The following is a 13,333-nucleotide window of genomic DNA, read 5'->3' on the forward strand; positions in this document are numbered from 1 at the left end:
TACTAGCAGGACCCCCCACCCAAGGCTTGGTGATGTAAAAATGTTTCCAGACGATGCCAATCATTCCCAGGGGCCAAATCAATGGTCTCCAGGGGCCCCACAGAACTCAGACCTATGGTGGCCCCAAAGGGCTAATGATCTGTGGGGTGGGGGGGAATTTCTCATCTGACCTCGCTGCCCCTCCAGAGGGACATTGCCAACTCAGCACACACCTCCCAGAAGGCCTAGAAGGGCAAGGGCCAAGAGAGGGGCACAACCTCCTGTTTTGGGGTGCCCCTCCCCCACCTATTCAAACTTGAAGACTGACCCAGTGCTGCCCCAAGGGCAGGTGTGATCCGGGGAGGCCAAGGCCAGCTTTGGTTGGAGGAAAAAGCAAACCTCTGGGAAGCAGAGAAAATTCACACGGTCAGGAGCACAGCTTAGAAACAAACCCACTTTAATTGGTAGCGTACACAGAGATCTGGGGCAGCAGGGGGACATCATGGGGTGGGACCAGGCCACACACCTGTCCTGGCGATGGTACCCGGTCTGCCTAGAGGGTGCAGGCTGGGGCTGGGTGAGGGCATGGAAGCGGGGTGCCAGGGGAGAGGGATAGGGTACTGCAAGCTGGGGTTGGGGCCCGTGTAGAACTCGGTGTTCACGTGTATGTACACAGAATTTACAGGAACCCTCAAAGGGCAATCTAGAGAAAGGGTCAGGGAAAAGGCGCTCTGGTTTCTGAAGGGCCCCTCCCCCCGCCCGGGGCTAAGGAAGCATGGGGGGGGTGTGTGCCCGATACCCAGACTTAGCCCCACTTCTACCAGTCGCAGACTTGCCATGTGCGCTGGGACCAGAGAGACAGTCACCCTCTCTGGGCTTCAGAAAGAGTCACTAGATGATCACTAAGGTTCCTGGTAGGCCTAAATCTCAGTATTTTAAAGGAGATTAAGATACAAAATATATTTGTTAAGAGCTGAGGACAAGACATGCTCAAATCCCGCCACACCTGGTCCGCAGCCGTCCAGCGCTAGGCATAGGCTAAGGACCCCCGAGGAGCTTTCCCACCTACCTCTCCGGGCTCGGCTCTGGTTCCCAGCTGCTCCTGCACCCCCACCCCCAAACAGCACACAGGGCACAGGGCGGCAGGGGTGGGCACAGGCCATGCGGGTGAGGGAAAGAGGCCAGGGTTGGGAAAGGGCCTGGCCTGGGAGGCATAAAGTGCTCTGCTCACCCTCTTTGTTTCCTAGCACACAGTGGACCCAGCACCCAGCAGGTGCTCAATAAATGCTTAAGAAGCGAACACAGTAGGAGACAGTGTGGTTCGAGGCAGATCCCTGCCCTGAACTGGGTGCCTCGGGGATAGGCTGAAGCGTACCACCTCCTCTGTGACACAGGGGAGGGAAAGGGGACGGGGGTCGGGGGAAGGGAGGAGGGGGCAGGAGGAGAAGCAGCCCCAGCCTGCCGGCCCCCCCAGTGCAAGTGTAAACTGTGAAGCTCACGACGGAGGGCAGTGTCTAGCCGGAGGCAGGACCCCGGAACCCTGTCCGGGATCAGGATCGGGGGAGGGAGGGGTCCCCAGGAGAGGCAGTGGGGTCCGGCCAGCGAGGTGGGGGCAGCTTTTACAGTACAAGGATTTCTGTTCCTACAGCTACGCACAACGGGAGGACAGCTAGAACTGCAAAGCACAACCAGCAGACAGAGGGGAGGAAACTGTGAGAGAGAGACAGACAGACAGACACGGCGGAGGCCAGTGGAGGCCAGGCAGTCCAGGGATGGGCGTGGTCCACGGACATGGCCACGCTCCTCTTCCTTCATACAGTCAGCGGCCACTGGCTCACCGTCAGGGACACCTGAGGGCCACCCCCAGGGTGGGGGTGGGAGCAGCTAAGCTGAGACCAGAGGGCCTGAGTCCTTTCCCACCTTGCTCTGGGGGGCTCGGTTCCACCCCGCTACGACCGTTCCAGGAGTCTCCCTCCGGGTAGGGAGTCTGGCCCCTCTGGCATCAGCATTTCTTACAGCCCTAAGGTTAGGGCGGCCCTGATTTGGGTGCTGGAAGCACAGGGGCCCTCAGAAAAGCAGAATCAGAGGGAAGTGGTGAAAAGGCAGGAAAACGTACAGAGGTCAGAGACTGGGGTCGCCCATTCTGGTGCCAGAGGCCTTCGAACATGGCTGCCGTTGGGGGTCTCGTTGGGGGGGGACATGGACAGCCGGCACATGGGGCCACCTCCTGGAAGGCACTGCCCTAGCCCCACCCCAGCGTCCCTCCCGGTCACTGGATGGTGCATTTGTCCCGCTCGCGGGCCTGGCCCTCCCGAAGGACCTTGGCCTTGATGTACTTGAGGTCACTGTTGACGCTAGGGCGGCGGGCAAAGGGCGAGACCATGCCGTAGGCGTCCATGTCCTTGACGCGGCGCATGCAGAAGGGCCGGGGGTGGAAGGCGTCGCCGTACTGCACGGAGATCTTGCGGTGCAAGGCCGGGCTCATCTCGTGGGGCAGCTTGGCCATGCTGAAGAGCACGTAGAACATCTCGTCCACGTTGGTGTTCTTCTTGGCCGACACCTCGAAGTAGGCGCAGTTCTCGTCCCCAGACACCAGCAGCTCGGCCTCGGTGGTGGGCACCTGCCGACACAGCTCACCGTGGTCGTTCTTATTGCCACAGATGACCATGGGCAGTTCCGCCGCCTCCTTGGTCTTGTTCTTCAGGCAGGATTTGACCTCCAGGATCTGCTTCTGGAGGCGCTTGACCTCGTCGAAGGACTCCCGGTTATCCAGGCTGAACACCAGGATGAAGACGTCACCTGCGGGGAGAGGGACCCAGGTGGGGAGGCAGCCCCTTGCAGACAGACTCAACCCTCCCCGCCAGTCCGAGGAGGAGTCGCTGTTCTCCCCATTTTCCAGAGCAGGAAGCCGAGGCCCAGAGGGGTCAAGCCCTTGTTCAAGGTCACACAGCGAACGTGCGGCTCAGCCTGGCTCAGACACAGTTAATTCCACCAACACTGCCCAGCAGGGCTGGAGATGGAGTGAGCCACTTGTGAATTTGTGCAGACTGTGTTAGGATAATAATAATAACAACAGTACAATTTTCACGACAGCAGGGGTCTTGCCCAACTTGTTCTGTGCACATCTCCCGGGGCCTGGAATCATGCCTGACACATCGGAGGCACTCGACATGCCTAGGTTCACATCTGGCCCCTGCCACTTGCTGGCCACGCGGCCCGGGGCAGGACAGGCAGCCTCTCTAAACCTTAGTCTTATCCATCCGTCCCACGTGGATGAAATACATCTTTTTATGCGGGTTTCCCTGGACAATGAATGGAGAATGGCCCAGGCTCAGAGGTCTTACGTTTGGAGACACCAATGGGAACAAGTCCCTGCGAAAACTAGCGTGGGCCGTGGCCTGCATGCCTACTTTCCTCCCAAAGCCCCTGTGAGGGGGATTTCTGCACCTTCCTGGTATAGGTGAGCAAAGAGAAGCTCAGAAAGGGCGAGCAACCTGCCCAAGCTCACACAGCATGAATGTGGCTAGGTCGAGACGTGGACCCGCTGCTGTCCTTACCTAGCCAGTCCCTGACCCACAAGTGCTCTCTGCTTCTTGAATAAATCACAGATGAGTAAGTGAGTGCCGGCTTCCAAGACCCACACGGTCCCTGCTTCAACTAACTGCATCCCTCAAGACAGGTCTTTGGGTCTGAAACGGGCCGCTCAGGGGGAGCGGGGGGCAGGGAGAGAGAGCCTGGGCGGTGCCCACATCCCAGTCTCTGGAGGTTACCACTGGGATTACAGGCTCACGCTCAAACTGGCCTCAATGCGTAAGAACCTGTGGGGAGGTGTCCAAAATCCATTCCCCAAACAAGGAAACTGAGGCTCAGAGACTCGTGCAACGTTCAGAACCATGATCCGGCCAACGGTGTGCCCTTCACCATGCGCTCCAGGGCAGAGGGAGACGGTGTCACCCATGACCTTGACTCCCAGCGCCCAGTGCCTGATGGGTGTCTGTAAAGCTGGGTGAATGGGCGGAATGGGGTGGGGGCCCCTGAGAGAGGCACCTGCAAGGCGGCCCCGGCCTGGCCTGCCAACCCCGTCCCGTTAGGCCAATCCTGGGCCCCTGAGGACTCGGTGGCCTTGACATATTCAGATGCGAGACCGCGATGCCAAGCTTCAGAGACTGCCTGGCTGGCAGCTGGAAAGAGAGCCGGCAGCAGAATTAATGGCTTTCAGAATTTCCTGCGCACCAGCACCAGGTTGGAAAACGAGGCACGGGCTGGTGGGTGAAAAAAAAAAAAAAAAAGCAGCAGACAGATGTGCTCCGAATCCTAAGTGCACATTCAAAAGAGACGGACAAAAACCCTCCCGGTCACAACGATGATACAAACATAAAGGTCAGTGTGTTCGTGGGGGGTCCAGAAGTGTCCCTGCCAGACTGATGGAGTGGCCACTGCTGGGGAGGGGACAGGAGTCTGGCGTTGGGGACACAGGACAAGGGGGCTTCTTTAGCCTCCTCTGTGTTTACAGGAGGGTGCGTTTGCAAATCACTGGTGTAATTAAAAAATGAGTTTTGGAAATACGCTCGTGGTCCTCCTCAACATCTGTCTCTCTCCTCCCTCTGATGTTCGCCTTATTTATATTAGTGGGCACCTAGTCCCCTCCCCAAGGCAAGGAAAGCAGACACCCCTACACCCCCAGCAGGTGGTTGAAGTGTCCCCGCAGCCACACTGCGGGGTAAGCAAGCCGATGTCCGCCATGCCGCTGGGGAGACTGACCCTCAGATGTTTGATCACACCTCGGAGCCACCAAGTGGCTCCAGGTCAACCCAGGGCTCCTTCCATCCGGACACAGCCTCTCCAAACTATGGGGTGGGTAGGACAGTCCGCAAGGAGAGCCTGCAGGAAGAAGCCATCTGCCCAGGGTGCTGAAGGAGGGGGCTTGGCTTGGGTGCGGGGGCAGGAGTGCACACGGCGTGCGTTTCTTGGTCCGAGAGCATCTCCCTTTGGGGGGTTATTTTAGTGATGGCCAGGGGGCGCTTGCTCACTCCTTCCCTTCATCACCCCCCAGCAGTGGAAGAAGCACGGCTCAGGCAAGGACTCTGCCTAGCCCGGAGCAGGCACTCTATAAATGCTGGGTTGGTCTAAGACCCGTGTTTGCTGAGCACTTACTCTCTGTTCACCAAGCACTTCTGCTGTATGAACTCACTTACTTCTCACCGTGACTTTGGGGTGGGCACTGACACCATGCCCTCACAGAGAGAGGACCAAGCTGCTGACAGATAAAGTCTCTTGCCCAGAGGTATGAAACCAGGAAGCAGCTGCCCCGGGGAGACCGGTTTCCGGCCCGCCCTCCTACAGCCACCATGGGGAAATTGCCTGGGTTAGGCAGAGGATGGCCCAGGCCCCCATCTCCATCCGCCCCCTAAATCCCGGGCAATCTCTCTTCCCTCCCCGACATTCCCAGCAGGGCCAAGAGACTACAGGACAGTTTCATGGTGGAGAAGGAGAGCCAGATGGCCAGGGACCGCCTGTGTTACCACCTGGACTAACTTAACCTCTCTGGGCCTCAGTTTCCCCACTTATAAAATGGAAGCAAAGCCCCATCTCCCAGGTTGGTTGTGAGGACAAAAGAAACCCACACAAGCTCTAAGAATGGGCTCAGGCACGCAGCTTGAGAAGCTTTAGCTATTGCCACCACTGTTAACTGTGATTATTACTAAGTCACTGGCCTGGGCGGGGCTCCCACCTGCCCTTTGACTGACTGCTCCCCAGGGCCTGCCCTTACTGCTCTGAGGGGCAGCAAAGGCCTGGGATGTCACGAGAACTGAGGCCAGCAGACTGACCCTGGGCCCCAGGGCTCTGCAGGGCCACCTCCAGCAGGGGAAAGGCGGGAGCCCCTCTCTGCTCCCCAGAGAGGACGACCCCTCTCCCCCGCCCCCACACCCGCCTGCGTCAGCGCCTGATCTGGAAGGCAGCCCTGCAGCACTCAATGCCAGCCAGCCGGTGTGGGATGTGGGCCCCAGCTTGGTCACCTGCTCCGGCAAGCGGCACCCACCCTCTCTGCCCCTCCCCACGCCCAGGGGTGGGGCTGGCGGTGAGCAGATACGTGCCCCCACCGCAGCCCCGGGCACCCACCTGTGAGGATGGAGAGCCTGCGCATGGCAGGGAAGGGGTGGTTGCCGGACGTGTCCAGGATGTCCAGCTGGTACATGTCACCTCGGATGTTGTAGACCTTCCGGTGGAAGTCCTCGATGGTAGGCGTGTACTGGTCCTCGAAGCGGCCGTTGAGGAAGCGGGAGACGATGGAGCTCTTGCCCACCCGCGAGGCGCCCAGCACCACCATGCGGTACGAGTTCTTGGCGGGCACGCTGAGCGTGCAGTTCCCGCTGGACAAGGTCTTCATCATGGCTCGGGCCGGCGGCACGGAGCGGGGAGCCGACGCCAGGAGGCCCTGCACCCGGCCCTGCAGCCTCTTGCTGGCCGCCTTGGTCTCCTCCGCGGGGCTCCTGTCTAGGTGTCCGCTTTCTGTCTGTAAGACAGAGACGTTAGACTGGGGCGTCTCTAGGGGGCCTGGCATTCATTCAGGCCCCCTGCGCCTTCATTCACGCCCTCTCGGCCTCCTTCCTGCCCATCCACCCACCACACAGGGGCTCACCGCCCTGGCGTCCGTTCACCCCCTGTTTATTCCGGCCCAGGACGGCTGGGGCCTGAATTTTCGCTTTAAGCCAGCTCCCTGCTGCTCTCAGCCAGCCAGTCGCTGGCGTTCCCCGAGAGTCACTTGTCGTGTCTATAAAAGGGACTCCGCTCCCAGGACTGTCGCACAGGCTCAGGTCACAAAACATTAACTCCTGCTAGAACCTGATCTCTTCCTGGCTCTTTGTTGGGTCCTTTCCCTGTTCTGGCCTCCCAGGAGCTGTGACTCCAGGCCACCACCTGGGGAAGGCACTAGAGAGCCGTTTCTTAGGCCTGGGGTAGGGGTGGGGGGGTGCTATGGCTTTTGGGGCCTTCCCAGAAACAGGGAAAAAGGCAAGGTCCAGATCACGCCCTCCGCAGCCCGGGGCCCAGCGGTTTCAGCCCCAGGCCCTGAGAATTTGCTCACCTCCAGGAGATCCAGAGATCTGGATGTGGGTCAGAGAACTGACCCAGGGACAACTCGAGTCCCTCAGAGCTCCAAGGGTTTATGGTTCGGAGGCACACCCAAAACTTTCTATGGGGGCTCCTCAGCCTCATGGAAGAGACTGAAATGGGTCCCAGCTCCAAAGCCCAAATGGAGATAAATAGAGCCCCAGGGCCCCCAAAAGGCCCGCCCCAAAGGCCAGCCGCAGCCCCGCCACTCCCCTTCACTCCGTCAGCACCCACCAGAATCCACTCAGAATCCCTTAGCCCATCACTCTGTTGGAGCTCTGCTGAGATCTGCCTCCACTTCTTAGCTCGTGCTGGTCCCTCTGCCAGAACACCCTCTTCTCTTTATGCTTCGAGCCCTGGCTCACATACCACCTCCTCTCTGGAGGCTTCTCTAGCTCCCCAGCCCACCCCAGCAGGAATCCCTCCTCCCTCTAGAGAAGAGGAACTAGAAGGGGATACAGGCCTGCTGGGTATCAGTCTCCTCTGCCCTCAGCCTGCTGCCACACACAGTTGTGCAGGCTGGGCACTGCACAAGGCACCCAGCTGAGTGGGAAAGCAGGGAATGTCTTTGTGGAGTTCATCTGCCCAGAGAAGGCACCTCTTTCCAGGGTGCACTGGGAAGTGTACAGGCCAGCTCCCACTGGTCGGCCCGCCTGGGTTCTCCAGCTCAGGGGCCTGGAATGCTTCATCCATTTAGCCCAAGGCCCTCTCCGACATCATAATGTCCTCTGCTGTCAGGCCAAGAGACTGGAGGTGGAGGGAACTCTTGTGTGTGTCTTCTGGCATACGCCCTGTTCGGGGCATTCAGGCGTCTGCTCTGACTGGCGCCCTGTCCAACTGAAAGCCACAGTGCAATAAACCGGCTCTCAGAAATACCTTTTTCAAAAGCTTTTATTGTTAGCATTTATCAACCTCCATGGCACACACATTCCCACCATGGCCAATTCCCAGCTACCAGGAGGACCTGCAAAGAGAGGCGCACGTAAGCCCGCTCGGCACACCGCTGACCCGAAGCAAGCCTGGAGCCCTGACAACCACCATTCACCCAGCCCCCGCCATGTGCCTGGCCCTGTGCTAAGTACAGGAACAAAATCAGGGATTCTAAGCGGATTCTGGTGGGAGCTGACATTGACCTTGCAGTCAACGTATGCCAGAGTGTCCTGAGCGCCCTGATTAACGTGTACTCACTCCCTCCCCACCCCGAGTAACCCCAGAAGGTAGGTGGTGTTCCCGCAGTTTATAGGAGGGGATACTGAGGCACAGAGAAGTTTAGTAACTGCTCATGGTCACACAGCCAGTAACCAGCAAAGGAGAGATCTGACCCCAGGCTGTCTGCCCCATGCACCAGAGCGTCCTCACCTTCTCCCTATAGGGAAGATATTATCTGCCTATTACAAATAAGGACCCTGATACTTAAAAGTCCCCATGACTGGCCTGTGTAGTTAATAAGGGAGCCAGGACAGTGACTCCAAGATAAAGACGCCCACCCCTCCCTGCAGATGGCCTGCAGCCATCTCTCAATTTATCCCATCGGATCTCAGTGCCTGTACGCAGCAAGGGCTCAGTGAATGACCCAGGAGCTCTCCTTTGGTGCTCTCCTGCAGCTTCCTTCTGAGGCCTTGTCCCTCCTCCCCCGCCCCGCCTGGCTGGCCCAGGTGCTGTGCTGAGGGTCTCTGTGCCCTGGACACGCCTGTGGGTGCACAGTTGGGGGTGGGGAGCTGAAGGCTTCTCAGCGAGGCGGCCTGGGCCTGCAGCGGAGATGGGACGGAAAGAGGCCCCATGCCACGACGGACCCCTCCCCAGTCCCCCTGCAGGGAGCTTGATGCTGCTGTGATCACCTCTGTCTAGACTGAGAGGGGAGGAGGCCAGCCGCCCCCAGGGACCCAGGGACCCAGGGACCATGGAAGTCCCCATCATCGCCTGCCCGGCTTCTAACCCAGAGTTCCTGGTAAAGACGTGCTTCTACCAGTGGCTGAAGGAGCCTGAGGGAGTCAGAGAGGAGAGTCAGAGAGGAGCCAGGGCGTCAGAAGGAGGCAAAGGCGGGGCGGGGGAGGGGGGAGCGGGAGGGGGGAGTGGCTTTCCTCTCTGGGAGACGACTGTGACTGTGAGTCTTCACATGGCCCCAGGCACGTGGGGCTGTGTGTGGCACCCAGACACCTGGACGCCAGCTGACGGCTTCTGCGAGCCCCACCTCCTGTCCCCATATCCTCCTTCCCTCTCCTCCCCCAGAGGCTGCCCTGTGGGCCGCTGTGGGCACAGCTTCTTTCCCCTGCTGCCGGCTCTCGGCTCTCCATCCTCCGCCGGGCCGACCCCACACAGTGAGGAGCAGAGAGGAGCCCTTTGAAAATGTAGAGCCTAAGCCTGGAGGCTCAGACAGTGGCTAATGGGGACCCCTCACAGCATAAGAACCCCAAGGGGAGCTCTGTGACTCTCAGCTGACCCTACCCTGACCCTACCCCAGGCCACTCCCGGGGGCCCTGGGAGGCAGCAAGTCCCAGAGCGAGATGGAGTGGGGCAGAGGGGAGAAGGCAACCTAGCCAGACAGGTTTCTGTCACACCGGATGCTTCGCGTACCTTGTTCCAGGGACCTCCCGACTGTCCCGTGAAGAGCAGACCACCGTCCACCCACTGGACTGGTGGGACCCTGGGAATCCGTGTGGCTGAGTCACTTGCCCCAGCTCACTCGGATCACTGGCCAGGCCAGGATGAGAATTAGGCTGCTGGGCTTGAAAGCCTGGGCTCTTACCTCCGTAAAAACCCACCCCCTGGCCAAAACCCGAACAGTGCCTGACTCTGAAGCTTCAGCTGGCGTCAGGCAGAGGAATGACCCCTGAGGCCCTATTAGATTCTTGTTCCCTCTCTCTTCCCACAGGTGGCTGGGAACAGGCACCCTGCCTAGGACTCACCCCAAACCCTGCCCGGCCAGCTCCCCGCAAATGCATCTATGGGTTCACCCCCTTCTTCGCCCTCAAGCCCCTCACCTAGGGTCTGCCTGGGAGACGGAGGGCATCAGAGGGACCAGGACATCAAGACAAGAGTCTTGACATGTCCTTCTCCCTATGAGTCCCCAGAGCTGGCTGCATTGCACCAGCACCCCCCAACTCCCTCCTACACACCTTCAGCCTCCTCCATTAGCACACATCCCACCCCTCTAGACATACGTGTTATTCACCGACTTCCCTCCTCACACCGAGAGGTGTCCTGGGGGGCTTGGCCAAGCCAGCCTGGCTACCCTTGGCAGTTCAGGATGGTAAAAAGCAGGCAGCTACCGATCTCTCAGAGACCAACCCTGCTTCTCACCAGCTCAGCACCCTTGGGCAAATGGGTTGGCCTGGTGGGGCTGGTCATCGACTAAATGGCGACTGTGGAAACAAACCCGTAGGGTGGCCCGGATTATTCAGCCAGAATACAGCTCCTGGCACATGGCAAGTGGGTTCCTTTGGTGCATCTCCTCCTGGCATTCAAGGGTCCGCCAGGAACAGCCAGCGGTGGTGGGACTGGAGTACTGGCAGAGGTCTTGGGAGGGGGGGTATCTGTTTTGTTACTGTGACACCACGGTAAGCCTGAATCACGGACTCCCGAACTCACTGCCCCATCCCAGCCTGGTGTCCTACCTGCTGTGAATTCGTCATCCTCCCAGGGCAGGAGAGAAAGGGAGGAGAGGTCAGAAGGAGCCCACCAGAGGGACTTGGAGGCCCTACAGGCCAGCTGAAGACAGGAAATATTTCCGGGGGTAAGAATCACCCAGGAAACTCACGCCCTGCATCAACCCTCCAAAAAGCTCGAGGAACACTGGACAGGAAGGCGCTCCTTAATCTTTCCTCCTCTCTGAGCCTGTGGCCTCATATTTAAATGGCTATTGCTCTAGGTCCCTGAAATGGAAAGCTCCTAGGAGCACATCTAGCACAGAGTAGAAGCTCGATACATCTTTCCCACCTGGGATAAGGAAAGGGCCTAGCACTCAGCCTGATACATAGTAGGTGCTCAACTAGGATCATTTTCTTGAGACAACATAAAGTTGCCTTTGATCCCATCACATAATAGATGCTCGATCAGCTTAACTTTCCCTAGTCACATAATGCTTCCTCTAGCCTTCCTCCCACAAGACTCAAACCCTTCTTCCTGGCTTCCCCCACATCAGCCAGCTCCCAGTTCTGATGGGGTGTCTCTCTCCTACCTGAGAATGGTGCGCTGGGCCTCTGGCACAGCTTGGAGGGCTGCCTGGAAGCGCCTGGAGGTGCGGGGAACCGCTGGCTTCTCCGGTGGCAGCCGCCGCTGCCGCCGAGGCTTCCAGAGTCTGCAGCGACTCCTGGGTCACTGCGCCGGGCTCCTCCTCTGCGCGGCTCCGGGCGCCGGGCTGGGCGCGGCCGGGCGAGGGGACATGGGGAGCCGGTGCCCCATGGGTGGGTTCTGAGGGCTCGGAGGGGCCTGGGCGCCGGGCGGGCTCGGGCTCGCCGCCACCGGCCCTGCCCTGCCCCGACCCGGGGGACTCCTGCTGAGCCAGGTGCCCGGAGGCGCGGGGACGTCCGATCCCGGGGTCCCCGCCTTGGTCTCCGGGCTTGGGTATGCGGTAGGGGAGACTCCGGGCTTTAAGAGGGTCCTTAGAGACTCCTGGAGGGTCCTTTGGAGGTGCCTGGAGGGTGCGTGCGTATGTGCGCGTCCCGAGAGGGCAAACCTACGCTGGCCGCCTATGCCACCTTCTCCGCCCGCGCCAAAGGGGGTCGCGCAGGGTGGGGGTGCTGCCCTGCTCGCCGCGGCCTCCGCTTCTGCCTGCAGCTCTGCAGCTCTCCCGGCGCCAGAAGGACGGCTCCTCTCTCCCTGCGAGGCTACGCCAGCAGCTGGAGGAGGAGCAGGGAGCTCAGCTCCGTGCGCGTGTGGGAGGGGGCCTTGAACGCCGCCCCAAGGTTTCGCACGTAGCTCCGAGTTAGTCTTAAACCCGCTCCTCCTCCCACTTCACCTCCTCTGGCCCGCTGTGGGGGCGAACTTTCTGCGGGCCCAAGCTCCTCCCTCCCTCCCTCTCCTGGAGGCGAACGCCCCTCTTTCCCGCAGGGCGAGGTCAATGGTCCCTTGGGAAAGCAATCGCAGCCGGGGCGCCAGTTGGCAAGCCCAGCAGCAGAAGCCCACCTCAGGCCTGGGCGCTCTCCGCCGCGCCTGCGAGCGTCGGTCCCTGGGCCCTTCGCTCAGCGCCCGTCCGCCCCCTTCGCGGCTCGCGAGCAGCGGGTTCCGCCGCCCAGCGCCCGCCCCGGCCTGCCGGAGCGCTGTCGCGCGCCTTGCCCGGCGCCCCGCCCCCGGCACTGGGCTCGGCCAATGGGCAGTGGGTCCTGCGGCCCGGCCCCGCCCCGCCCGCCCCGTCCGCCCCGCCCGCGGCCGCCCGGGCGCCGCAGTCCGGTGTTCCGCGTGCCCGGGCGCGTGGGGCCGGGGCAACTGGTGGGGCGGCTGGGGGCGCGCACCGTGACCGGAAGGCGGCACCGGCCTCGGAGGCTGACGTCTGCACGCGCATTCGCACGCAAACCGCGCCGACCGCTGGTGACCCGCGAGGGTCCCGCCGCCAGTCGCCCGAAGTCCCCAGCCCGCGTGCCCGGGCTCCCGCGCCCTCCTCTGTCGCGGAAATGCCTAGGTGCCCTGCCGGTGTCTGTCCTGCCCGCCCCAAGATCTCGGGCCCGCAAGATTCTGCGGGATGGCGCGTGGACCCCGCACGTGCCGCCAGGAGGAGCGGCGGAGTCATCTTAGCCTCGCGCGCTTCTGAGTGGAGGTCTTGGAGAGCACTGTAGAGAGAGCCCTGCTGGCGATGAGTCGGAAGCATTCACCTCCATTCTCCCCGCTTAGAACTAGGGCAGACATCAGTGGTTCCTCTTGTGCCATATCTAGACACCCTTCATTACTTAGTATTTTCTTAAGCCCAAGACCCACTCTCCCCCCAACACATTTTTTAGAGGATCGTTATATCACTGCCTTAAATGGGAAGCCAGTATCACTTGCCATAAATAGAAGGTAAGAGTAAAAATAAACACAATGAAAACAAACCAAGGTTATTCAATTCTAGTTGGAAACTTGCATGCCAAGGCTTGAGATGTGCCCTCAGTGAAAGAAGGGAGATTGGCAAAGTTTGGAGAGGTGTCAAAGACCTATTAGCACCCATCAGAGACTTCTTCCTTCTTGCTTCCGGGAGGCTGGAAAGAGAATGTTCTCACTGTGTGATGTGGGGAAGGGACAAATACTGTCTATCGAACAGTATTTTGTATCA

At 60.2% G+C, this 13,333-nt stretch overlaps 1 protein-coding gene across 5 annotated transcripts; it reads right to left on the reverse strand.

Moving 5' to 3' along the window:
• Positions 1-419: 419 nt before the first annotated feature.
• RASD2 (RASD family member 2) lies at positions 420-12,361 on the reverse strand. Of its 5 annotated transcripts, none has more exons than XM_032346449.1 (3): positions 12,214-12,361; positions 6,100-6,493; positions 420-2,778 (listed from the first exon to the last, which is right to left on the reverse strand). In XM_032346449.1, the coding sequence occupies exons 2-3, from the start codon at positions 6,368-6,370 to the stop codon at positions 2,249-2,251; spliced, it is 801 nt and encodes a 266-aa protein (XP_032202340.1). In that variant the 5' UTR covers positions 6,371-6,493; positions 12,214-12,361; the 3' UTR covers positions 420-2,248. The 5 variants fall into 5 exon arrangements, with proteins under 5 accessions (XP_032202340.1, XP_032202335.1, XP_032202337.1 ...); XM_032346444.1 differs by lacking the exon at positions 12,214-12,361 and adding an exon at positions 11,267-11,761; XM_032346446.1 differs by lacking the exon at positions 12,214-12,361 and adding an exon at positions 7,966-8,585.
• Positions 12,362-13,333: the final 972 nt, after the last annotated feature.

The sequence above is a fragment of the Mustela erminea genome, chromosome 6 (genome assembly GCF_009829155.1).
Source record: "Mustela erminea isolate mMusErm1 chromosome 6, mMusErm1.Pri, whole genome shotgun sequence".
NCBI lineage: Eukaryota > Metazoa > Chordata > Mammalia > Carnivora > Mustelidae > Mustela > Mustela erminea.

Coding starts and splice junctions, on each gene's coding strand:
- RASD2 (XM_032346449.1), bottom strand. CDS start 6,370: ATGATGAAGACCTTGTCCAGCGGGAACTGCACGCTCAGCGTGCCCGCC. Junction 2,779..6,099: donor CAGGCTCTCCATCCTCACAG/GTGGGTGCCCGG, acceptor CTCTCCCCGCAG/GTGACGTCTTCATCCTGGTG.